General features: G+C 49.1%; 2 protein-coding genes across 3 annotated transcripts in view; one reads left to right on the plus strand and one right to left on the minus strand.

The window, feature by feature from the left end:
• WDR3 (WD repeat domain 3) overlaps positions 1 to 817 on the plus strand; it is a 28,176-nt gene extending 27,359 nt beyond the window's left edge. Inside the window, exon 28 of the mRNA XM_045203732.2 lies at positions 71 to 817. Coding sequence (XP_045059667.2) covers positions 71 to 226 — 156 coding nt within the window. The 3' untranslated portion in view covers positions 227 to 817. The remainder of the gene's footprint in view (positions 1 to 70) is intronic.
• SPAG17 (sperm associated antigen 17) overlaps positions 1 to 23,502 on the minus strand; it is a 183,151-nt gene that overhangs the window by 4,734 nt on the left and 154,915 nt on the right. For both annotated transcript variants that reach the window (XM_045203731.3, XM_024570600.4), the window contains exons 40-48: positions 23,004 to 23,051; positions 20,388 to 20,487; positions 19,313 to 19,415; positions 17,275 to 17,406; positions 11,822 to 11,958; positions 10,377 to 10,561; positions 8,541 to 8,601; positions 5,887 to 6,031; positions 2,868 to 3,012 (exon numbers count right to left, since the gene is read on the minus strand). In XM_045203731.3, the coding sequence (XP_045059666.2) occupies positions 2,873 to 3,012; positions 5,887 to 6,031; positions 8,541 to 8,601; positions 10,377 to 10,561; positions 11,822 to 11,958; positions 17,275 to 17,406; positions 19,313 to 19,415; positions 20,388 to 20,487; positions 23,004 to 23,051 (1,051 nt within the window). In that variant the 3' untranslated portion in view covers positions 2,868 to 2,872. The remainder of the gene's footprint in view (positions 1 to 2,867; positions 3,013 to 5,886; positions 6,032 to 8,540; positions 8,602 to 10,376; positions 10,562 to 11,821; positions 11,959 to 17,274; positions 17,407 to 19,312; positions 19,416 to 20,387; positions 20,488 to 23,003; positions 23,052 to 23,502) is intronic.

Consider the following 23,502-nt stretch of genomic DNA (forward strand, 5'->3'; position numbering starts at 1 on the left):
CCGCTCACGTGCGCTGGGGTGCCGGACAGGAGTGAGACGTGTGTTCACTCTTCCCCGCGCTCCTCCCCAGGATGTTATTGGCTTCAACATGGCGGGTCTTGAGTATCTCAAGAGGGAATGCGAGGCGAAAAGTGAAGTTATGTTTTTTGCTGATGCTACCAGCCACTTGGAAGAGAAGAAGAGGAAGAGGAAAAAGAGGGAGAAGCTAATTTTAACACTGACGTAGAGCTGAAATGTGGAGCCTTTTCCTACTTTTCTTTAGAAGGACTTCCAAACTAAGCAGCAGTCGGGTCCGTGTCAACTTAAAAGTGACCGAGCAACAGCTTGCTGTGCTGCCGAAGGTCCAGCAGGTGGGCCCAGCTTTCCCTCGGGGAATTCCAGCGTGGGCCTGTGGGCTCCGTTTCTTGGACTTAAGCCATGATTAGTTTAAAATTTCTTCTGCGCCCTCGAAGCTTGAGCCTTTCAGGAGTTGTTTCTGTTGTATTCTAGCAGGAAGCAAAGAATTTTTTTTTTAACTAGGCATGTGTTTCAGTAGTTAAAATTACCATTCATCTTCCCATAAGATAAAAAGTTTATCTTATTTATGACATATTTGTTGGTTAGTTGTCACTCTGTGCCCTACTGACACAGTCAGGTGCACAGTTGGGTGTCCTCTGCCCAGAAATGCAGCCATGGACGACGGGGAGAGCTGAAAAGGGCCACAAGTGACCTAGAGCAGCCTCCTTAAACTTGACCTCCTGCAGGTTGTTACATCTGTGTATAAAATATGCTACTGGCTAGTTGTGTATGCTTTTCTCAATAAAAGAGTTGTTTCTAACGCAAGTGGAGTCGAGCTGAGATGCCTTGCTGGGCTTCTGGGTGATGGATGCACAACGTAGGTGGTGTGTGTTGGGCAGCAGCCGTCCGGGGAGCTGGGTGTGTTTGAGAAGAAACTGAGACATACCTTCGGGCCTGGACTTTTCTTCGTGGGACATTTTCAAATCACTGATTGAACCTCCTTGTTCCAGTTCTGTTCAGATTTTCTGCACCTTCTTGGGTCAGTGTCAGTAGTTTTCGCCCTTCTGTGAACTCACCCTTCCCATTTGCGTTGCTGGGTCGCTAGTGATCTGCCTTGTTGCCCGGTCCCTGAGCAGCAGCCCCTGGGGCTGGCTTGCTGGCCTACGCCATGAGTCTGTTTTGTTCCTGAGCGGAACACAGACGCTCAGGTGAGGTGAGGAGCGTGGCGATGGTGGTATTGGGGGGTTGGGGGCAGTGTAAGAGGAAAGCGAACCTGGTGTGGAGTTCCTGAGGCCTGACTGGGAGAAGGTGAGACAGTGGGCGATGCCATGGATTCTAGGTGCGTTCCAGTCGGAAGAGCCGGCCTTTTCCTTAGGCAGCTGTTCCTGCCACCAGGGAGAGGCGTTTGTTCCTCAATCCTTGAGGTTACCCTAATTCCTGAGCAAACAGGCTGAATCGACGTCATGCTTGCTGCTTGGAGCTGTTCATCAGAATGTGAAGAATTGCAGCGTTCCCGTGAACATTCTGATAGTCCCCAAACCAGATTCCGGGAGGGCCCTCTGCCTGTCTCCCTTAGTCCCCAAACCAGATTCCGGGAGGGCCCTCTGCCTGTCTCCCACGGCTTGGCCACCATCCCAGATCAGCAGTGCCAGGGGCCGTGTGGGTGTGTCTGCCTGCTAAGTGCTGTGCTAACCGAAGACAAGGGGAGTCCTGATAGACGGAAATGGTGTGCGTAATAAGTACACTCAGCTATAACTTTTGGTCGAAATCCTTGAAACTCCACAACCCTACAGGATTGAGGTTAACCAGTGAGTTGCAAAGTAAATTGTAAGCCAAGCAGATTTTTGGTCATTAAGGCATTTACTGGCTCACTAGGGGCCCCTGGCTGTTCAACGCTTACTGCAGAAACCATTTAATGAGTAACATCTCTTGGAAATAACGTGATGTTACCTACTGTACTGCCACAAAGACAAGCCTCATGAAGAGTTTATTAGAAGTATTACATCTAAGCTTTGTTAAGAGTGTGAGTGTGTGTGTGTGTGTGTGTGTGTGTGTGTGTGTCCATGTAAAGAAGATAATGCTTAACAGTTCGGAGATTTCCTGGCTGGAGGTTAAGTACTCGGTATACTTGGTATGAAGTTGGTTCTCAGGGGCCAATGGCCTGTCATGTCTCATCCCTAAGAAATCTAGTGGCGCTCTCAGTCTGGGCAGGCAGTGCGAGGAAACTGTCCCCCAGTGTGCGGGCCTGTTTCTCTCTTGAGCGTGCAGTACAGCAGCGCCTCCTGCAGGCTGTGTGATGTATGACAGGGCGACAAGTGGAATATAGAGCAGAAATGACATTTGCAAAACTGGGTTTTTATCTTTCAGTTAAAATCTGTATGTTAATGGTTTTACATAAACTTCAAACTTTTCCCCAGTGTTAATTCTAATTTGGTAGGTGTGACAGATAGGGCATAGCAAGAGCTCCTTGGGACCCTCTGTAACTGTAAGAAAGTACAAGGAATCTTGTGTCCAGAACGCCAGAGAACCACCAGCTCACGTGGCCCCTGCTTTTCGGAAAGTCAGCTCCGCACTGAACACAGCGCTTAAAAGAGTGAACTTCAGAACCGCATTGAAATAGGTTAGATTTCACTTCTACTTAAGACTCTCCAGACCTCTGTTTCCTTACTTGTAAAAGGGAAAAAATAGTGTCTGTCTTACAGGTAGTATGAGGATTAGCTGTATACAGAGGAGTAGCTATTGTAGTTGTTAAAAACCATCATTTTCACTCCACCAGGCTCAGTGGCTCATTGGTTTCCGGCTATAAGAAGAGAGCAGATACGAGGTCTGAGGCCTCGGGTGTGAATGGTTGAAAATGATTCCATACTCACCGGACCTACTGAGGAGAGACCTTCCGGGACATGAAGAGTCCAAGGGCAGGGGAGGGAACTGCTTTCATTCTCTGGACCACGGACGTAAACTTCCCCTCAGGAAGGTCTTTTGGTCTCTTATCATAATTGCTGCTTGTTAAGACTGGTGCAGTACTCGTTAAGGACTGAGTTCGGGACCAAGTGATTTGCATGCACCGCGCATGACATTTCAGAAGTCAGCCCTCTGTTCTAGCGTCGTCAGCGCAGTTTTAGGTACCTTCCTGTTTAATGCAATTCTGGGTGCTCGGGCTTCGGGGATGGAGGACGGGTATTGATCTCCCGGACCTACTTCTGTCCCCCTGGTGCCCATTTCTGTGCCTGTCCAGAGGAGCCCTCAGTCCCTGGGACCAGGCCCCCACAACCACGTCAACATACAGATTTCATGGTTTTGGGGGGCACAGGGGCAGAGACGGGCTGCGAACTATCATTGACACGGGAAGTAGATGAAAGACCTAATAAAACTCTGTCCCGTCTCTCTGCGCCTGACAGTTGGCCTTTAGTCTATAAGCAAGGAAACAGGAATTTTACAGCACAAACGCTAAATGACCTCGTGGCTGTGATCAGCAGTGGGATTCAGATAGTCTAGATCAGCACCTGCTAACCTGTGTGAAGAGGACGTGAGAGGGCCCGGTGTAATTTCCAGGGGGCTCCTCAGTTAGCTTGCTTTAGTCACTGAAGAGCGACCCCATCCCCAGGGCGCCCGCGCTCGCTCGCTCTCTCTCTCTCTCTCTCTCTCTCACACGCACACACACACCACGTCCCCAGTGAGGCCTTTCCTGGCCACTCCACTGCAAACTGCAAACCTCCCGAACGCTCCCTACACCCTCCCTTTCCTCCTCTACATTTCTCTGCATTGTCCTCAGCACCAGCATAGTCCGCGTCGACGTACGTGTGAATTATCTGTCCTCCCGCTGGAATGTAAGCTGCATAAGGCCAGGGGCTTTTGTCTTGGTTGTTCATTGTCCAGGGCCTAGGACAGTGTGTGGCACCTCAGACACCTCCCTAGCATTATCTTTGAAAGAATAAGTGAACAAATGAATTCAACTCCCTTTCTGTTGAAAGGAAGGTCATCTAACACCAGTTCCCTGAATGTTTCCTTCACCTCCAGACGGCTGTATCCGAACTCTTCCCTCATCCTGCCCGGAGTTACGCTTCAGCTCTGTTCCTGGTCATTCTCTTGCCGACTTTCAGCTACTGCGGCTTGTCTCTTCTTCTCATTCCCATTTTTAATGCCTGTCTGCTGATCCGTTCCCTTCAGCCTACAAACATAAGTCTCCACACCAAACTCAAAACCTGGTGCTCTGAGGCACCATTTCGATTGCTCTTCCCTTTAGTAATAGTTTTCCTTATCTCCACTCAGTATCTCTGCCTTTGTAACACCCAGTCACCTTTTTTGTTTAACATGTGTTTTTTATTGATTTTTAGAGACAGGAAAGGAGAGAGAAATACCAGTTTGTTGTTCCACTTATTGAGGCATTCATTGATTGTTTTGTATGTGCCCTGACCAGGGATTGAACCTGCAACCTTGGAGTACTGGGGTGACACGCTAGTCAACTGAGCTACTTGGCCAGGGAGCTGCCATTCTTTATCTTTTGCACTTTAGTGCCTGGCCCAGCCAAATCTCGCAGTCCTGTTTAAATGTGAGTTCTCCCTGACATTGCTATGGCATCTGTCAGCTGTCCATACTTTCCTTGAAATTCTGTCTCTTCTGAGATACTTCATGGTTTTCTAATTGCTTGTTCTGTCTGCATTGCCTCCCCTTCTTTCTGCTGCTCCCTAAACAAACCCCAAATTTCCATTCCTTTCCCATACCTTATAGATGATGCTTAAAATTCCGTCTCCAGCTCTGACTCCCACTGAGACCCCGTCCTGCATATCCACAGTTGTTACCTGAGCCCACAACCTTGGAGTTGGCCTTTTACATCCTCTTTCTTCAGATTTTACAGTTCCCCCCACCAGGTGTCTTTCGTCCAAGTCCCTCTTCCATGGCAGCTGCCGCCACACTGGAGTTCTTGTCCTCGCGCCTGGCCCAGTGACGCAGCCTCCCAGTGGTTCTTTGCCTGTCCAGTCGCTCGTCTCCTTCGACACATCCTGCACTGTAACACTGGCTCATGTTTATAAAGACACGCGCATTCTATCCCCACCACATCACATCTTCAGTGATTCGCTGCTGCTTATTTAATGAAGTTGCACCAAGAACTCAGAATCTTCTACACACTGATTCCAACCAACTCCGCCACTGTGTTTCCTAATACTCCCTAAATTCTCAACAAACCGAACCCCCCCATGACCCTCCCAAACACCTGGCGCTTTCCTATTGCTGTGGGTTTATTCTTTCTGGTGTCAGTCTCCTTTCGTCAGAAGTCTCTGCATTCCATACGACTCCGATAGATACATAACACGAAGTACTGTAGTACGCGATTCGTGTCCCTGGAGCACAGAATACTGTAGGAGTCAAGGGTGAGGACTTCTGCTCTAGATGACATGTTCTAAGATAGAGTCCGATTTTCTTTTTTATACATGACAAAATACTTCACACAGTGCCCTGCATGTAACAGGTACTCGATACCTGTGTGAAAGCTACACGCGTGACACCGGTATGAAGGTAAGTGTGTATGCACAATTTAGTGACCGTCCACTCAGACTTCATAGTAAAGTATCTCCTGTCCCTCAACAAGACTATAAGTTTTCTTGATGACAAAGGCTTGCTTTAGAAACAATTCTCATCTGATAGCCCGCAGACAGGCAGTAACACTGGCATTAATTCAACTCGCAGGTACTGCGCAGGTACCGTGCGTCTGGCACACTTTGCTAGGTGCTGACAGGTGAATGAAGACTCTGTGCTTTCGAAAATAGAATTAATGAAGCTGTGGAGTGAGGGTGTGGGGGTTAGAAAACAGCGTCTGCCTTCCGTGTTCCCCGGGCTCGCGTGTGGTTGTCGCACTGCGTGTGACAGCTCGGGCCGGACTTTAAAGGATATTCGCTTCCACGGGCAAGAACAGGACGTCGTGCTCGGTCATGATCTCAACGTTGTGCGAGATGTGCGTCGACCCCTTGGCGCTGTCCCCACCCAGCACCATGGCGTACAGCTCCACTTTCAGTTCCACCTGCAGACCGGCTGCCACCTGTGGGACACAGCGCAGCTTGGGGTCAGGCACCCCTGAGGTCAAATCCTGGTTTTCACACCCAGTTGGGCAAGGTACTGAAACTCTAATCGGGCTTCCCCACCCATAAATTCGCACAAATGGATGATCACTGTTACGGCATTTGGGAGAACTACTGTGTAGGTTCGAGAGGCAGAATTCCGCTGAGCAAACGGGGCGCAGAATAAGTGCTGAGAGAGAAAACCAGGTGCTATTTAGGAGGTGGTGTAAGGGGACTAAATGCCAGGGCTCCGGAGGGGACGCCGAGGGCAAACTTCCGGAGTGCCGGTAGTTGTGCTGCATCCTGAATGTCAGTAGTGGGGTTCCCCTCTTGGCCTCCTTAGATAAAGATACAGTTAGTCTGAGGCAAATGTAAGTGTAAGAGACGGTGAATCCTACACCTGCGCCCTGCCCTGCCGTGGTCTCCAGTATTCCTTATGCAGCACCTGTGATGAGACAAAGCCAGGAGAGGGAGGCAGAATTGAATGCCGAGCTGCTTAGGTCTGAGAGCTACATGGAAGACATTTGTGCCAATAAAGAAGAAAGCTGATACGTAATGAAAACGAAACAGCAAGGAATGGGCTTCTCGCCTTGTCCCTTGGAAAGAATACCAGCCAGGAAACAGAGTTAGCTGTTTGTGTTCCGAGGCTGTCTCTCCGTGGGGTGGGGTGAAAATCAGACTTGAGAACAGGGATCTGGGAAATAAGTCAGAAACCACCACATGGAAAGCAGTAAGACATGAATAATTTTTTCTTCCACCTAATTTTTAAAATAATAGAATTGAAAACGTTTCAGTTCTTTCCGCGATATGCCTGCGAAGGCATGCATCCCGGAGGGGCTCCGAGGCTGTTTCTGAGAAAGGGGCCCTGCACGCCGGAGCCCAGCAGCCCACAGTGCCCAGGCCACGGCCTTCTGCACCAGGGGGCTGGAGTGCTGCCACCGCGCAGGTCTGCCTGGGCTTCGAGCAGTTTCGTTCAGTGCTGGCAAGCCGCCAAGCTGAACAGTGGCTAGCTTTACATTTGGAGAAGTCTGTAGATTATGTTTTTTTGGCCACAGCCAAAACCTACCATCAAAAAGAAAAACAAAAACAACCTAAATATAGAATGAGCTTCAGAGAGTACACGCTGGGTTTTTAGCACCCACAAGGCCGATGCAACAGTCACTTTGGCATTTGGCATAATCCCTACTGTAAGTGAAAAAGACTTGCAGACTTCAGAACAGTGGGAGAAGTGCTTGCTCTGACTCTGGTTCTTCCTTTATGTTGTGAGGGTTCTGAAATCTCGACACAGCACGGTGATAAGTCGCTGCGGAGAGGGACTCACGGAACGGGTGGGTCTAATCCCCAAATGTACTTGTTTGGAATTGCAGCCTGCATACTACTGTATCGGAGCTGGAGGAGGGCTACGAAATGATCCGGTCCGAGCTCCTCTCCTGGCCCAGGAAAACAGGGCACACGGGATCAGTTAGTTTCTCGGCATCTCTGAGCTGCCGGGTGGCAGTCACGACAGGGAGCCAAGTGACTTTGCACTAACCCAAGCCAGCCCTCCAGCGCCTGCACGTGACAGCCTGGGACTCCCGTGCTGGTCACAGGCCTGGGCGCCCTTGCTCCACGCCCCTGTGAGCCCACGCACGTCCCCACCATGCTGACAGTTCCTGGGTCTACCAGACTTCCTCCCTCATGCCCCTCGGAGTGCCTGCTGCATGTCCCTCTCCTGTCTGACACCTGTCTTGGCCCCGCAGCCGGCACTCCCGGTGGTACGAGGGCGGAACTCAGAGCCTGCCCGGGAACGAAAGGAGCGGTAACACAGCGGGACGGAGCGCTGACCAAGGATGGAATGTTAGGCTTTCCAAATGGGATTTCATTACAGTATGTTTCTGAAATCATAATTTAAAGTAAGTGGCAACACACGGCGTACTAAACATCCCGTTCTCTGGGATGTCTCAAAGTCAGAAGAGATTGACATTTTAACATTTGTGTTTTCAGAGATCTTCAGAGAAATGAGGCAGTTAATGAGTTTTAATATACTATCTCTTAGTATATTAAATATATTTATATATTCTTACATTCCCTGGCAAATACCAAGAGAACAAGTCAGATTTACATAAAAATATAAAGAATCGAATGTTTATTTTTCCAAAGGATTTTTCACTGTGCAGAAGGATGTGTTACAGGGTATCTTTAGGTAATCAGCTTCCCAAGTGCATGTGAAATCGTATTTAGTTATTACAAGGGCATTTTTACTACAATTATACGTAAGTGTAGTATCAGGACAAGTGCAGTGAACTTCCGAAATGTTTCCATAGCTGCAAGTGTAACTTTGTTTACACACAAGGCCTGTCTCCTGGTTAGTACATGAAGCAGCATCAATGCCAGGAAGCTTGTGCTTGTGACACTAGGAGAATGAGGCTTATACACGGTTTAAACTGAACGGGTGGGACCCCGTCGATGTAAACCCACACAGACCCCCGACAGGTAACCCGCAGGACTTACAGGCCCGGGTTTGTAGGTCACTTTCAGTCCTGTGCTGGGTGGGGGCTGCTTCACCCGAAACCTACCAGGCAGAAAAATGGGAGTCAGTTTATGCCGTAATGAAAACACAAACAAGGAATGAACGGGAAGTTATAAAATCAGGAAGGTGCTAATATTCATGCCATTGAGGGGGGAGGGATCCATATCATTAGAAAAACCACCAAATACCCAATGGGGAGAAGCCTCCCGAGCCCATTTCACAACCGCCTTCCCAACAGTTCTCATCAGCGTCAGACAGACTGCAGCCCGAGCTCCGCCCTTTGTTACGGATGTGGCTGTGCCCCTGGGCCGGGCTGGGTGGGGGGGTGTCTGGCGGGTATGGGGCATGCACGTTTGGGGAGCAGAGAAACAGGAGAGCTGGAGAACTTGAACAGCCCCGTGCTCCCACATGCTGCCTATTGATCCCCTTCCCGCCCCCCCATCTGTGGGTTCTGCCGGAAGGCTGAAGGCCTGGCGTGAATTAAAATGCCAAGGAAAGCCCACCTGGAAATCGATCCCAACCCCGCACCTGCGACCATCAGCTGCTGTCTGCCCCACAGCGGCTAGCTTGGGCGGGCTGAGGAGTGAAACTCCAGAACTGGAATTCCATACTGGGCAGGCGGGATCTACATAGATGGGTTTTATTAGCTCCAGGTTGACTGTCTCTTTCTCCCCACCCACTTGTTGCCAGCAACCTGAAAACACAGTGTCTGATCTGGCGGCCTGGGGCCCTCATCAGGCTGTTTCCGAGGAGGCCAATACAATTCCTGAGGGGGATTTGCCTCAACTGAAAAGGAACACTGAGCTTTGCAGTCAGATGCTCCTGTAGCTTTTCTCCATGTCTTTCCAAACCTGAGTCCAGAATCACAGCCCTTCTTAAAGGACGAGCCACTCCCACTGAGAATAACTGCAATTGCAATAAACACTTGTTCCATGTTTATGGGGCACCCCCCCCAGGTAAGCTTTAGTTGAAGTGGAGGCGGGACAGAGGAGTCGGTGTACCTGGGAGTGGTGTGGCATGGACACACGGTACAGGAGCCCGGGAAGGACTGGCTCCCACACACAGTGGGCATGACAGCTGTGCGGCCAGCGGGCACCTGCAGTGGACGGCCCCTTGGGCCCGAGTCCAGCCCCGCCCTCTACCCCACTGGAGCTTAAAACAAGTTACTCGATTTGTCCTTTGCGGTAGGTAGTCTCTATGAGCTTTAAACTTCCATTGGTCCCGATCTGGACTGAAGGACTGGCTCTCTTCCTTGTCACCGAATGCCGGGTACAGTGCATTTTCAACTGGGAGTGCGGACGGTGAGTCAAGAAGTTCAAGAAGTTTGTTACCAATCCCAAGTCTGACCTTCAGAGCCAAAACGAACCCAGCCATTCAGGTTAAGTTTTTTCTTTTGGCTTCAATTATGCAGAAATAATGTAATTTAAATCATTCATAGCTCATAAAGTAAAAACATGTCAGCTGATATCATAGTTGGTGGAGGATTTGAGAAGTAGACTTTTACGTGTTAATTATTATAACACTCCTACTTTTTTTTTTTTTTTTTTTGCTAGAGCAAATCAGGCCTGAAGTTGCTTCTACCAAAGTATGAATAATGATTAATGGGAGGGCAAAAAAGGTACCTACTGACAGCTGAGGCTTGATAAATACTGATGTGTTGAAGAATGAATGAATGAACCGATGGATGAATTAGCAAGTAAATGAGTGAATGAATATAACTGCAGTTGAATTGGATAACGTTCACGGATGCAGGTAACCAGACGAGTCACCGAGTAGGAGAAGGGGACCGGGACGGACACTGGGAGCTTTGGCCTCACCTGCAGAAGTCCACGCCAACGTTCTTGAGCTTGACAGTGGCTTCATAGGTGTGCCCTTCTTTCAGCACCCCGAACTTCACGGATGGAGGGAGAAGATGGAAGCCAAAAGGGGAAGAGTTTGCGTTGTTAATGGCAGCAGAGGCAACAGAGGAGGTTTTCACTCTTCCTCCAACAGAATCCTGCACCTGTGCATGAAGGAAAAAGCACTAACAAAATAAAATGGTTCTAGTTGGTGTTCCCAAGATGAGAAAAATGCTCTGTCTCCAGAAAAAAATAACCGCTTGTCTGGGAGGAGAAAACGAACATTTATAGTCTCCTGTAATCCTTACAACACCATGGTAAGGAAGTACTTCAGCCTTCATTCTGAGGCTAAAGCAGCTCAGGTTTGTAAAGAACTGAAAGCCAGAGCGTTTGCTCAGGTGGTTAAGAGGCAGAGTCGGGTTTCACTCAAGAGTGCCAGAGTCTAAAGTTCGAGCTCTTTCCTCTGTGCCAGGGACTATGAAGCCTCAGCTCCCATCAGAACCACCTGGAGGGGTCTCTAAGCCCCAACTTGACTCCAAGCCCAGAGTTTCTCAATCAGGAAATCAGGGATGGGGCCCTGGATTTGCATTTATAACAAGGTCTCGAGTGTGGCCAGTGCTGCTGGGTCAGGTGACCCCATTCTGAGAACTACTGCCCCGGGCCCTTGGTATGCCCCAGGCACGCAGCACTCAGGTCACCTGGGGGCTTGTCCCAGCTGCAGAATCCAGGCCCCCATACCAGACCTGGTCAGTACCTGTATTTTAACAAGATTCATGGGCACATCAGAGTTTGAGAAGCACTCCTCTACACGCCAGTCACACACACTGCAGCAGATTCCGTAAGGACAAGGAACACAGGGTGCCCCGAGAGTGTCGAAGGATTACACCAAAGCTTGCCTGCTGGGCCCGAGGAAGGCTTCCCAACAGAGCTGAGATGGAGTCTTAAGCTCAGAGGCTCTAAGGAAGGAAGGAGCTGGAACGAAACAACTAGAAACCCACCGGGGCTGAAGTACAGGGGTTTGGGGCAAGGCGAGACAGGAAGTGAACGGGCCGTGCGTGCAGCCACGAGGAGGACGGCCAATGACAACGTAGCTGGGACCGTGCTGGTAAAACCGGCTCGCCGAGGAAGCCCTGACTGACAGCATTTGTGGATTTCTGTGGTGTAAGCACACCGGATCGGGCTGATTTCAAGCTCCCAGTGGTCTCGCAGCTGGCTCCTAAAGCCCCTCCAGTGGGCCCGTATGAGCCGGCTCCGGCAAAGCACCACTTGGTGTATCTCTGTGTGGCCTAACGGCCTGCGTGGTGAGGGGTGCGCACAGCGAACAGCAGCACAGGGCATCTGCCACCACACACTCAGCGAACCGGGATCACCGGAAAGGCGAAGGCTGCCTGGCTCTGGGAAGCTTGTCCGCACGTCTGTCTTACCTTTGGGAGAGGCACAGACTTGGGCTTGGAGCTCAGCAAATAGTGAGGTAGCCTCACTTTCTCCTTCCTTGCTTGTCCTGCCACGTCCTGCAGCAGCGACTGGGTGGGGATTTTCACGGGCACACACGGTTCTGGTTCTGCTAGAGAGAAAGTTGAGGTTACCACGTGGGGGTTTCATTCCAAACTTCCGAGGTCACCCTGGAGTACGAAGAACATAAGGCAACTTGGGAAACCCTCTTTCCTTTTTAAAGAGCTTGTTTAAAGGAGCAAAGGCTTCCGCATGGATTCCAGTGTTCTATCTTGTCACTTTACGAAGAGATTTTACCCAACGCTGGTCCTCGCAGCAGCTCTACGAGATGGCAGGGTCGATGCCGTTAGCATCGCCTTTTCTAAATAAATGAGAAAAACCAGAGCCTAAGAAGCTGAGTGACTTGCCTTCGATGAACTGAACTTACACTGAGATCTTCAGGGTCCTTGCCATTCAATCAACAAGGTACAGCAGAAGAAAACGTTTGTTCTGAAAGGTTTCTTTTTTTTTTTTGGTAAAGATTTTATTTATTTATTTTTTAGAGACAGGAAGGGAAGGAGAAAGAGAGGGAGAGAAACATCAATGTGTGGTTGCCTCTGGTGTACCCACTACTGGAGACCTGGCCGGCAACCCAGGCACGAGCCCTGGCTGGGAATCAAACCGGTGACGCTTTGGTTCGCATGCAGGCCGGTGCTCAATCCACTAAGCCACACCAGCCTTAAAACTAGTGAGGGCACAATCCTGACAATTTCTTTGGTTCACCTACTATGCTTATAGTTCTAAAAAGCGGTTGTAAGTACAGGTGAATTAAGCCAGAGAATTAAATCCTCAGATCACTAAACTCGGCGAGGAGTAAGCAAGAGTAGATAATCCACACAGCTGCAGCTGTTTGTACTTCTCCGAACACCCAGGAGGTTGGAACAGGAATTGTATTTTAGACCGTCATAGTTGAACCTCCACTCTTGCGTTCAAGAATCATCAAGACAGGAAAGGGCAGGGGCCAGTATGTGAGCGTCCACTATCTGCAGGCAAGCGCCACATGTATATTTTACATACAGCATCTCACTTAGTTCCCATGAAACCCTCTGAGCGGAGGGTTGTGGTAACCACAACCTTTGTGTGCTCAGCACTCTCCCCATCGCCCGCCCCCTCCCCCCCCACTCCTACCACATGCATTCCTGGAGCCACGACATCCCTGGCCCAGCCATGACGACGGGACATGAGCTGGGCAAAGCCAACGCAGGCCTTTTGCCGGAATATTCCCACTGAAGCTGACAGGGATAGGCCCACCTTGCCAACGGGGTTAGGGATCTGGAAGAATCAGAATCTTGGACCTCTACAGTCACGGACAGAGCCTGTCCTTTGTAGGAGAGGATAAGGCCAAACAGGGACCAGCAGCGGTAGGGCAGGATGGAGGCAGGGAGGCACCCAGAGACGTGGCAGTCAGACACCAACTCACTCCTGCGGAGCCGGGGCACCCAGGCATCCCGGCCCAGCACCATCTCCACTTTCCTGGGGTTCGGCTTTGAGCTCCAGGAAGACCCCCTTTGGTGGTGTTCAAGGAGTCTGTGTGTCAGTTCTTTCGGTTACCAGTGGAGGAGACCTGACTAGTGTAACAGTCGTGCCCCCTTTCCACAGACGAGGACACTAGAGTTAAATAACTTCTCCCGGACACTGAAAGAAGTGTCAGGGCTGGAACGTGCACCCAGGTGTCTCAGACCCACAAGGAACACGCTCCTTTTCCTCGTGTGAGATGGCAGAAAAATATATATTGGTCTCTGCCCCTGGTCCCTGGGACAGAGCTCCTAAAACCTTAGTGGTTTCCTCAGTGACCAGAGCCTAGAAGCATCTTTTGTTCCAATATTTGTGCTTTGGCCCAGGTTCCTGACACAGCATCCCTGAATCCCTTGGAATTTTCTGGGTGACAGGACTATCTTTTGATCTAATGAGAGGACTCTGGGTGGGCTCCTGGATGGCTTCAGGATGGGGCCAGCCAGCAGAAAGACCAAGCCATGATTAGAAGCTTGGAGCTTTCAGCCCCACCCCGCCCCCTGGGAAGGGGAGAGGAGGTGGAGACTGAGTTCACGGTGGATCATGCCTACGTAATGAAGCCTCCATAAAGTCCCTACGGTGCAGGGTCCGGGGAGCTTTTGGGTTGGTGAACACAGCTGTGTGCTGAGAGGGAGGACACCCAACTCCATGGGGGCAGAAGCTCCTGTGCTGGACACTGCCAGACCCCACCCTGCGTACCTCTTCATCTGTGCCTCTTGTCATATCCCTTCTTATACAATAATGTATGAGTTCTGTAAGCTGTTCTGGCAAATTATCGAACTCCTAAAGGGGGATGGGGACTCCAATTTATAGCTGGTTGGTCAAAAGCACAGGTGACAGCCTGGACTTGTGATCAGCATCTGGAGGGAAGGGACAGCCTTGGGAGACTGAGCCCTTCCCCTGTAGGGTTTGTGCTAACTCTGGTTAGTGTCAGACTTGAGCTGGATGGTTGGGCATCTAGCTGGTGTCACAGAATTGCTTAGTATGGGAAAGACACGCACACCTCTGGTCACAAAAGTGATCTGTAGGAGTAGTGAGTTTGTCCTACACAGCCACCCCGTGTGTCCCCAATCCACCTGTGCATCGTAATCTCCGGGGCTAATTCTGGAAAGTAGAGATCCCCAGGCCACGTGCCATACAAGCCCTCTTTCAGACCAGAACACAGTCAGAATCTCGGGATGGTGCTCGGTGACCAGTGGTTTGAAGTGTTAGCTCCCTTCGGTCGCCATTTCCTGCACGGGCAGCCATTCTAACGGCCTGATGTAGCTTTTTGTTTGTGTTCTTACCGCATGTTGCTGTTTTATGTGAATGCATTTTACCAGTCTGCACTGTGTGTGTGTACGTGCTGTGGAGTGGGCTCCGACTCCTGGGGAGCCTGTGACCGAGGGGCGTCCACAGTGTCCTGTCCTCCGCAGCCCTGCTCAGCTCCTGTAGACTCAGGCCCATGGACTCTTTCACGGAGTCCGTCCATCTCACACTTGGTCTTCCTCTTTTCCCGCTGCCCTCTGCTTTTACCAGTCCAATGGTACTAATTAATTGCTCATACTATTATCATTAATAGTAAATGCTGATACAGAATTTATCATGTGCCAGGCACCGCTCTAAGCATTTTACACATACTAACCAGTTTAATCTGCACAACCCTGTGATGGATATTTATGCCATGATTTCCCCTTTACAGAAGAGGACCGGGAAGGATGGAGGGGTTAAACAGTGTGCCTGAAGTTCCACAGCTATTCTACCAGGAGCCAGGTAGCGCCTCCGCTCTCAGTGAAGCTTGGCACCGTACTGCCTCCTACAGTGCAGACGGGTTATTATCCCATGGGTTTCACCCCGGGAATTGGAGGTTGAAGGTGGGAGGCCTGGAGGGCCTTGGAGCAGGGGCTGGTCACCTGCTGATGCGGTGGCTATCTGCACAACTGGGACGCTCCCCCTGGTGGCAGCATCTGAGTATTACTGCTGGACCTGATCCACCTGAAGTCCCTGTAAGGGTTCCCTGTGTCAGTGCCTAGACAGACTGTAGCATTTACACACAGTAACTTGTTTACTTCCTCTCAGGGTATGGCTTTACTTTCTTTCTTTCTGAGCCTGCCTTCCGTGTAGGTGGGGTATATTTCTCCGCCCTATTGACTTTGAGCTCCGCCACAGGGCTTGCTGGGACTGGGACTCGGGCGTGGAGGCAGAGGCGCCCGCTCCCCTCACCTCCGCCTCCGGAGCACTGCCCTCTGCGATGAGAATGGCTGGCCCAGGCGGTGGCTTGTGCTTCCTGTGGGCCCTAGAACACACCTGCAGCTGGAGGTGTACCGGTAGAATTTTAACAACTGCCTCTCTGTAGAAAAGCTGCCCTGGGTTGTACCGTTTGTAGCATGCGCTGATTTCCCATGGCTGCTTTGTCGAGCTCTCCAACTCATGTGCTGGAGCCCACGTGGAGATGGGAGATGAGTACAGTCAGACCTCGGGCCTCGCTGCCGCCCCCAGCTCCTCCTGTGCACAGTCTGGGGCAGAGGCTGTGCCGGCTGGCCCGCAGCCCCCCAACGGGATGCTTCAGCCCCCTGCAGGACTTAGGCGGTGTTACCCCAGCCCACACCAACAGGCACAATTTTATTTTACAAAATCCCAACCTCCTCCAGCTGACTCTACTATACTTCCCAAATGTTATCTTGTACCACTACGAAGAACACTTTGACCTACTCATGCTGGTTTCCTGCTCTTTCCCTCCATTTCCACCTTCAGGCTTCTCAATACATCCTTTTTTCTTTTTTCATTTAAAATATTCGGTCTTTTCTCTTCCCTACATCTGGAAGGCAGGGTAATAAAATGCAGAGAATTCGGAGTCGAAAAATTCATTTTCTAGCCCTGGCTCAATCACAAAGTTGCTGTGGGACTTTCGACCCACTTGGCGCTCTCTAGGTTTCAGCTTCCTCAAGTCAGATGAGGGCCGTCTCATGCGATCCAGTCTTATGACTTAAAATCTGTGAAACCCTACTTATTCTTCAAGACCATGTCTCCCAGAAAGCTTCCCCCACAGCTTGTGTTAATCTCTTCCTATGGCTTCTTTAAACATTGCTGTTTATATCAAAATTAACTTACCTCATGGTGGAGTCACACTGTTGTGTCCTGAACCTGGGAGTACATCAGGTGTCCTCACTTCAAAATGGTTTTCCTCCTTCAAACCTCCCTTCCTTTGAAGCTCATGCCATCAGACGGTATCACTGATGACGACCCTGAGTAGTTGTCACTTACCGACCTCTCAGTCACCCCCTTGACTCACTGGAGACCTTGACACCTGGGATGGCCTGCCACTCCATCTCTCTTGTGACACCACCCTGTCCTCTCTGATTCTCGATCATCCCCTGTCTTCGTCTTGACCTCTTCTCCACCTCAGAAACTCCCACGGCCATGCCTTTGACCTTGCCAGCACCCAGTTTTACCACCTTCACACTCTCGCTTCAAGCTTCCCTCTCCAGACCGCCACCCCTGTTCTTCCAGCTCGTTACTCTATCGTATTCGACACGCAGTTATTGGACCCCACTGCGACCTCTAACTAACCAACTCTCACCTTCAACAGTCATCACCTCTTTCTCGTCCCGCTTTCCCGTTTCTCTGGGACGGATTATATATTCTATCATTATATCCACGCCTTGGCAATCAGACCCCTTCGTCTTCCCAAACCCAACGTATCAACCCACCTGCCAAAGCATCCACATTGTGCTAGGAAGCCTTCCCAAGTTCATAGCTCCAGGGCCCACGACACTCTGAAATTTCTCTAGAACCAGCAACCACACCTTCAGCCCCCAGCACCATTGCCCATACTCCGAAAAGGCGTAACGCTCAGTTCTGAGAAACAATGAGGTAAAGCCAACGACTGCCATACCTGCGGAGGAGTTTGTTAAATTTTCAGTTTGCTTCTGGTCAGTGGACTCCTTGGTAACCACAGAACGCTGCCGTTTCGGAAGACTAGGCGTATTTGAGGAATCCTGTTCTAAAACTGCTTTTGGCTGGGGATCTGGAAAACCCAAAACATATTATAAAAGTGACATTCTGGAGAAGGACACAATGACTACTATGTTTGTGTTCTTTACAATGAACAAGGTACTCCCCCCACCCCCACACTTTGGGGAGACTAAATAGAGGGAGGCTTTTCGGAGGCAATGATTCTCCCTCTGTGACGCAGCGTTTGTTATTAACAAACAGGGCAGGGTCTGCAAGGCTCATGCCCCCGGGAGCTGGCTGGTTCTTTCGGGGCCCAACGACTACATAGTAGTGGTTTTCTTGTTGGGCTATGGAGTAGAGACCAAGTAACTTGGCCTACTTTTATCTGGCAAGAGTAACTGCAATGCGATTTTTTTTTTTAAAGGGAGATTTTTTTTTTTTTTTGAGAGAAAGGGGAAAGGAGGGAGATAGGGAGGGTGAGAACATGAGAAACATCAATGTGAGAGACAGAAAAACATCGATTGGTTGCCTCTCATACACGCCCCACCTAGGGACTGAACCTGTAACCCAGGCATGTGCCTAGATGGGGAATCGAACAGAAGACCTTTTGCTTTGCAAGACAACATCCAGCCCATGGAGCTATACCAGTCAGGGCTACAAAAGCTTCCAATCTTAAATGCATTCATTACTGTGAAGATTAATTCTGTATTAAAATGTACCCTCTAAGAAATGAGTGAAATATAAAACCAATTTCAGATAAATATATCTGCGACTTGGGCCAGCCTGGCTGAACGGTGGTGGCTGCCTGCAGGACTGTGCAGGAAAGCAGAAGCCTCGCCCCCTCCCAGGGCAGCGTAGGCCTGAGGGGTGAGAGCTGCCTGTCCAGCGTGCAGGTAGCAGCACAAGCACCATCAGCCTTCACCCCGGACTCCCCACACTGCATTTACAAGCCCTTGTTCCAGCCTTAATCTTGCCTTTGCAGACTGTGCTTATTAGATATTTTCTTGGGCTGTTTTCCTTCCAGGCAGCTGACTTTCTGATTTGTATTGTACAGGAGAAAATTCCTCTACCTGGGTATTTTAACTGCCCAGCATATAGAGAGAAGCACTAACTGTTATTTTATCCCTAAATTCTTCAACAGGCATCTCTTGAAATGAAGAGATCCTCCCACATACCCACAGCCCATCGCCACACCCGGGAAAACTCGCAGTGACGCCACAGCGCCCACTAGTGTAGAGTCCCCAGTCAAACAAGTGCCGCTGCTCCACAATATCTTTTCAGCGGCTTTTCCCCAACCCAGCATCCAAAGTTCAGGCATTGCATACAGTTTTCATGCCTCTTTAGCCTCTTTTAATATAGAACAATCGCCCTATCTTTTTCTTTTACTAATACTGACTTTCTGAAGAGTCTAGGCCCCTTGTCTTACACCATGTCTACATTCTGGATTTGTCCGGTGGTTTCCTGTCGATTAAATTCAGGTTAAGGATTTTGGGCAAGAAATCTCCTTCATATACTTCATATTGCATTGTATGAGAAAGCACGCATGCTAGGTTGTCTCACAGTCAGCAGAAGTTTGATCACTTGGAGAAAGTGGAGGCCGCCACTCCTCCACACTGGAAAGGCGCGTTTTCCTCCTTATAGTTGGTAGGTATACGTGAGGTGATGCTTTGAGACCTTGAGAATGCCCTGTTCTCCAACCACCTTTCATTACCTCCTTTTCAAATCAGCCAGGTCTTCTGAATTTTATCTTTTAGATAAAATTTAAGCATACAGGGTGACAACTAAATTTTAGTTACATCCTGTTTTCCTCATGGTCAGACGAGACTAACATACAGGTCACAGCGTGTTATATCCGTAGCCGTTACTGAGGCCGAAGAAAGGAGAGAGGTGGTAGGAACTAGTTATGGTCTGAGAGGGCACGCTTTGGGATTCTTCACGTAAGCATGTTGACAGGGATAAGAGCTGCGTGAACACAGTACCTGGTTGAAGATCACACCTGTTTTGAAAAGCTGTTTTGTTTCCATCTTCACCTTTCTTTGGAAAAGGAGGCAAGTTTTTGGAAAGGGTATTCAGATAATGAAACTTAAAGAAAAAACCAAAAGAATTACTTTAGACTGGCTCATGGCTGGGAATCAACTGTCACAGCATGTCAAGCTCATGAACAATGGTCAAAGTCGTTTTTGCCCTGGCTGGTGTGGCTCAGTGGATTGAGTGCTGGACTTCAAGCCAAAGAGTCACCAGTTCAATTCCCAGTCAGGGCACGTGTGTGGGTTGCAGGCCAGATCCCCAGTAGGGGGCATGTGAGAGTCAACCACACACTGATGTTTCTCTCCCTCTCTCCCTCCCTCCCTTCCTCTCTTTCTAAAAATAAATAAACTCTTTTTTAAAAAAAGTCTTTTTTTTAGGCCCTGGAAATAAATTCTTGCAAACTGAAAGTTTTTCAAAGGGCTGATTAACTCAATTCTACATTTTGTTAATTAGTCAAATTTCCTATAATTCGTTCTCGGGCAGCCTCTGGTTAATAATAGCATCTGGAGTTTTCATAATACCGTGGAGTTCTGAACACATGAAAATAATTCACTTTGCTTGAGAGTTTCAATGGTTCACAGAAAAGGAGAGGAGTGCTTTGCCTCTATGAGCCTGCATGAGCTTGTAATATCTTTGTGCTATCTCAGTAGCCGATGGGTAAGGGAATTTTAATGAAATAAAAACTTTAATAAAAATGGGATTTATCAGAGGATAATCATCAATAGGGAGAATTCGACATGAAAAGGGCTTAAAATAGATGGGATACGGCCAATCAACAGTGATAATTCAAGGCAGGGAGATAGAGGGCTAGTAATACATTGGTAGAGAACTTCTACTTATGTGCAGGACCTGAAATCAGCATTCTCATACACTTGTGAGGATATGGATTTGGAGACTATGGGAGAGTTAGTGAGTTTGATGTAGAAAAGAAACAGCTTCAGGAAATGTACATCATATACTAATCTATGAAATGTATCAACTTTTAAAAAGACACTTATTCAATAGCTGTTAATTACATTCAGTTACCTGAGACTGACATAAGTTGCTCAAGTCAGATTTGAAGTAGGGTGGTATTGCTTTCTCCCTAATGTTCATCAAACGGTTGTGTGTATTTTCAATTTCCTTCCTGGTCGATATGTCCGTAAGGATGCAAAAGAAGACACAAATATTTCACAACGCTATCTGCACGTGTTTTAGCTCTAAATCCCACAGAAAATGGGATCACTAACAGTAAACACTAACAGTAAAGCTGGTACGAACGAGCTTGTCAGACATTTTTTTGTCAGTATGTTTTGGTTCACTTTCTGCTTCTTCTAGAATCAGTCACATTTCCTACTTAGAAATCAAACTTCCATATAAGATAGAAAATAATGGTGCCAGGTGGTAGTTTGATTTTGCAGTTGATCTCAAAAGACCAAAAGCCACATGGTTTAAAAGCCAGCTAGATTCTATTAATTTTCCTAATTTCAGTAGCAGTGGTAGCAAAAACAAAAACTACAACTCTAGTCAATGTTTATGAATAACATGATCAGTGATTACGAAGTGAAATAAAAGTAATCATGATAATCCTGCCAGTTGTCTTTCCAAAACCAGAACCCTAGATTGGGGAGGCAATATTCCAGTCGATACATATGTGTAACCTCCAATGAGAAGCAAACTCAAGTCACTGGGTGGGACTCCAGACAGCTTTTGAAGAGGGCCCACTCCGCTGGGCGGTGTGCCCTGGGCCCTTGCCCCGTCTCTTCCTACTTCCTGAAATACGGATGAAATGGCTGTAGCTGCAGCATTTTGGAACCATGAAGGGACTCTGAGGATGGAAATCACATGCCAATAAGGATGAAACAGATAAAAAGACGGCGGAATCTGAGTTTCTGATGATGTGGCACTCGCTATCTGCCATGGACCACCCACTTCTGACTTCTCTTTTAGGTTAAGAACCAAAAAAGCCAAACTATTTCTTGTAAAAGCACTGATTTGGGGCCTATCTGTTAAATGGAGCTGAACCTACTCCAGTCGGAAGTAGTCTCGATTTTAAGTGCTCACTGCACGCCAGAAACCTGGCAGGGTTCTTACACTTAACCTTCCTGTGCAGTAGCTCTGAGTCACTATTATGATCCCCATTGTACTGGTCAGGGAAATCAAGGCCCAGAGAGGTTATGCAGCCTACTCTAAATCACTAACCCGTGAGAGGTGAAGTCTGAATTAAAGCCCAGGCTGCCCGCCTCCAAAGCCTGCGATCTCGCAACGTACACGCGGTAGTCGGCCATGAGTCACCCGACACGTGAGCTGACCTTAGACCTTAGGCAACCCAACGATCCTCATTTTACAGATAAGCAAACTGAATTCCTGAAGTGCAACGCCCAGCCAGCATGGCTCAGTGTGCAAGCAATCAAGGCGGCACAGACCCCGGGTCTGCTGGCCCTAAGACCGGCGCTCTGTCTCGTACCGGACGGCCTCTCTGGAAATACTGGTGGCACCGAAATATCTTATTTAAACAACTGCGATTTCTCACTACTGCCTCGCTGAATTTACTCATCCACCTATGGCAGTCTAGCTATGCCTATCACTCTCCTAAAACTGTTCTCTCAAAAGAGATCAATAAACCTTCCAGGCGATAAACCCAAACTCTTCTTTCCGTTCTCCTTTCTGACCCTCCCACAGCATCTGACACGTGCTGGCCGCCTCCCATTTCCTTGAGACGTTCTCCTTCCTTGCCCCCTCCCCAGCCCATTTTCCGTGCTGCCACCACCTGTCTTTCTAGGACACACACTGAATTATGCGTTTCACTTTCTTCTCCAAAAACTTTCATTGCCTTGCTGTCACCTGCCTATTGGTTAAAATTTAAAATTTTAGTGTTTCAGAATTCTAAAAACTTTGAATAAATAACACATGCCTATGTGCACAATTCAAAAAGTACTGAAGAGTGTGGAACACTGTCCCCTAACCTGCCAGTGTCCTTCCCCACAGGCAATCAGTGTCACCAGCCTTTTGGAAATCCCTCCAGGGATGTTCTGTGACACAGTATATACCTTGCAGTTTGGCCTTGTATGCGGGGTGGGCCATGAGCCTTGGGGCCTCACCACTTCTCCTGCACACTCCACAAGGCACCCCAGACTGCGTGTGAAGAAGCATCATCGCCCCGGGGGGGTCACTGTGGAGAGGAGCCCTGCGAATGTGTGCAGCAGTACCGTACACACTGCCAGACCCGGTCCCTCTCTCTGGCTTCCTCTCTGTACAGCAAGAGAGTTGGGGCTGGAAGCGTGAGCTGGGACTGAAGGAAACCAAAGCACATTCCGTTTGGAGTGCACTCCTCAAGTGAGTGAGAAGAATCCTTGAATGTTTATGACTACGCTCTGCATTAAGTTCTGGAATATTTATTAGTATATTAATACCACCGAAGCACAGGGAGCTTTCTTACTTATGAGAGGGAGAATATCTACCTGACAGTCAAATGGGCATCCTCAAAGGACACGGACGTCCTCATACAAAAGCGGCGTGGCCCCCCGGGGAGAAATGCAGAGGAGACTGGATGACAGTAGGGAGCCTGGGGGTAGGCCCTCCCACCCATCCTCCCCTAGGACTCTAAGAACCCACAGGACTGGGCTTTTCCATGTGCTTCCTCTTACTTCAGGGTAGAATTACCTCTTTTGAGCTAGTTTTTCTTTCCAGTGCTTTCCTGTTTCTGTATGCCTACGTGAAAGGAAAGAGAAGTATGGCTGAAAAGGGTAAGGCGGGTGCTTTGCTGACTTTCCACACAGCTGGCTCTTTCTCTGTCATCTTCATTGGCCCCAACTCGGGTAACTTCCTTCCCGAGCCAGGAGCCTCACTGGCACCCAGCAGGCCCTCTCGGATATCTGGCTGCCCCCAGTACAAGTCTGAGTGTCTGAAGGCACATTTCTCCTTTTCTCTAAAAGTTGCCCCCTTCCAAGCTGCCCTATGTTTGAAGTCATAAAATAGGTCCCCATTGGCCTTTTTTCTTCTTTCGCCCCAGGTGAACCTTCCGGGGCATTTCTCCCAACCTGTCATGGTCTACCCATGTGCCGACTTGTTCACTGGCTCTTCCTGGTGCCACCCTACAAGCTCCAAGTTGGTGCTGGCCAAGTTGTGTTATCTGTCACTCTCTGTACCCAGCTCCCAGCCT

Source organism: Desmodus rotundus, chromosome 12 (assembly GCF_022682495.2).
Source record: "Desmodus rotundus isolate HL8 chromosome 12, HLdesRot8A.1, whole genome shotgun sequence".
In the NCBI taxonomy this organism is placed as follows: domain Eukaryota; kingdom Metazoa; phylum Chordata; class Mammalia; order Chiroptera; family Phyllostomidae; genus Desmodus; species Desmodus rotundus.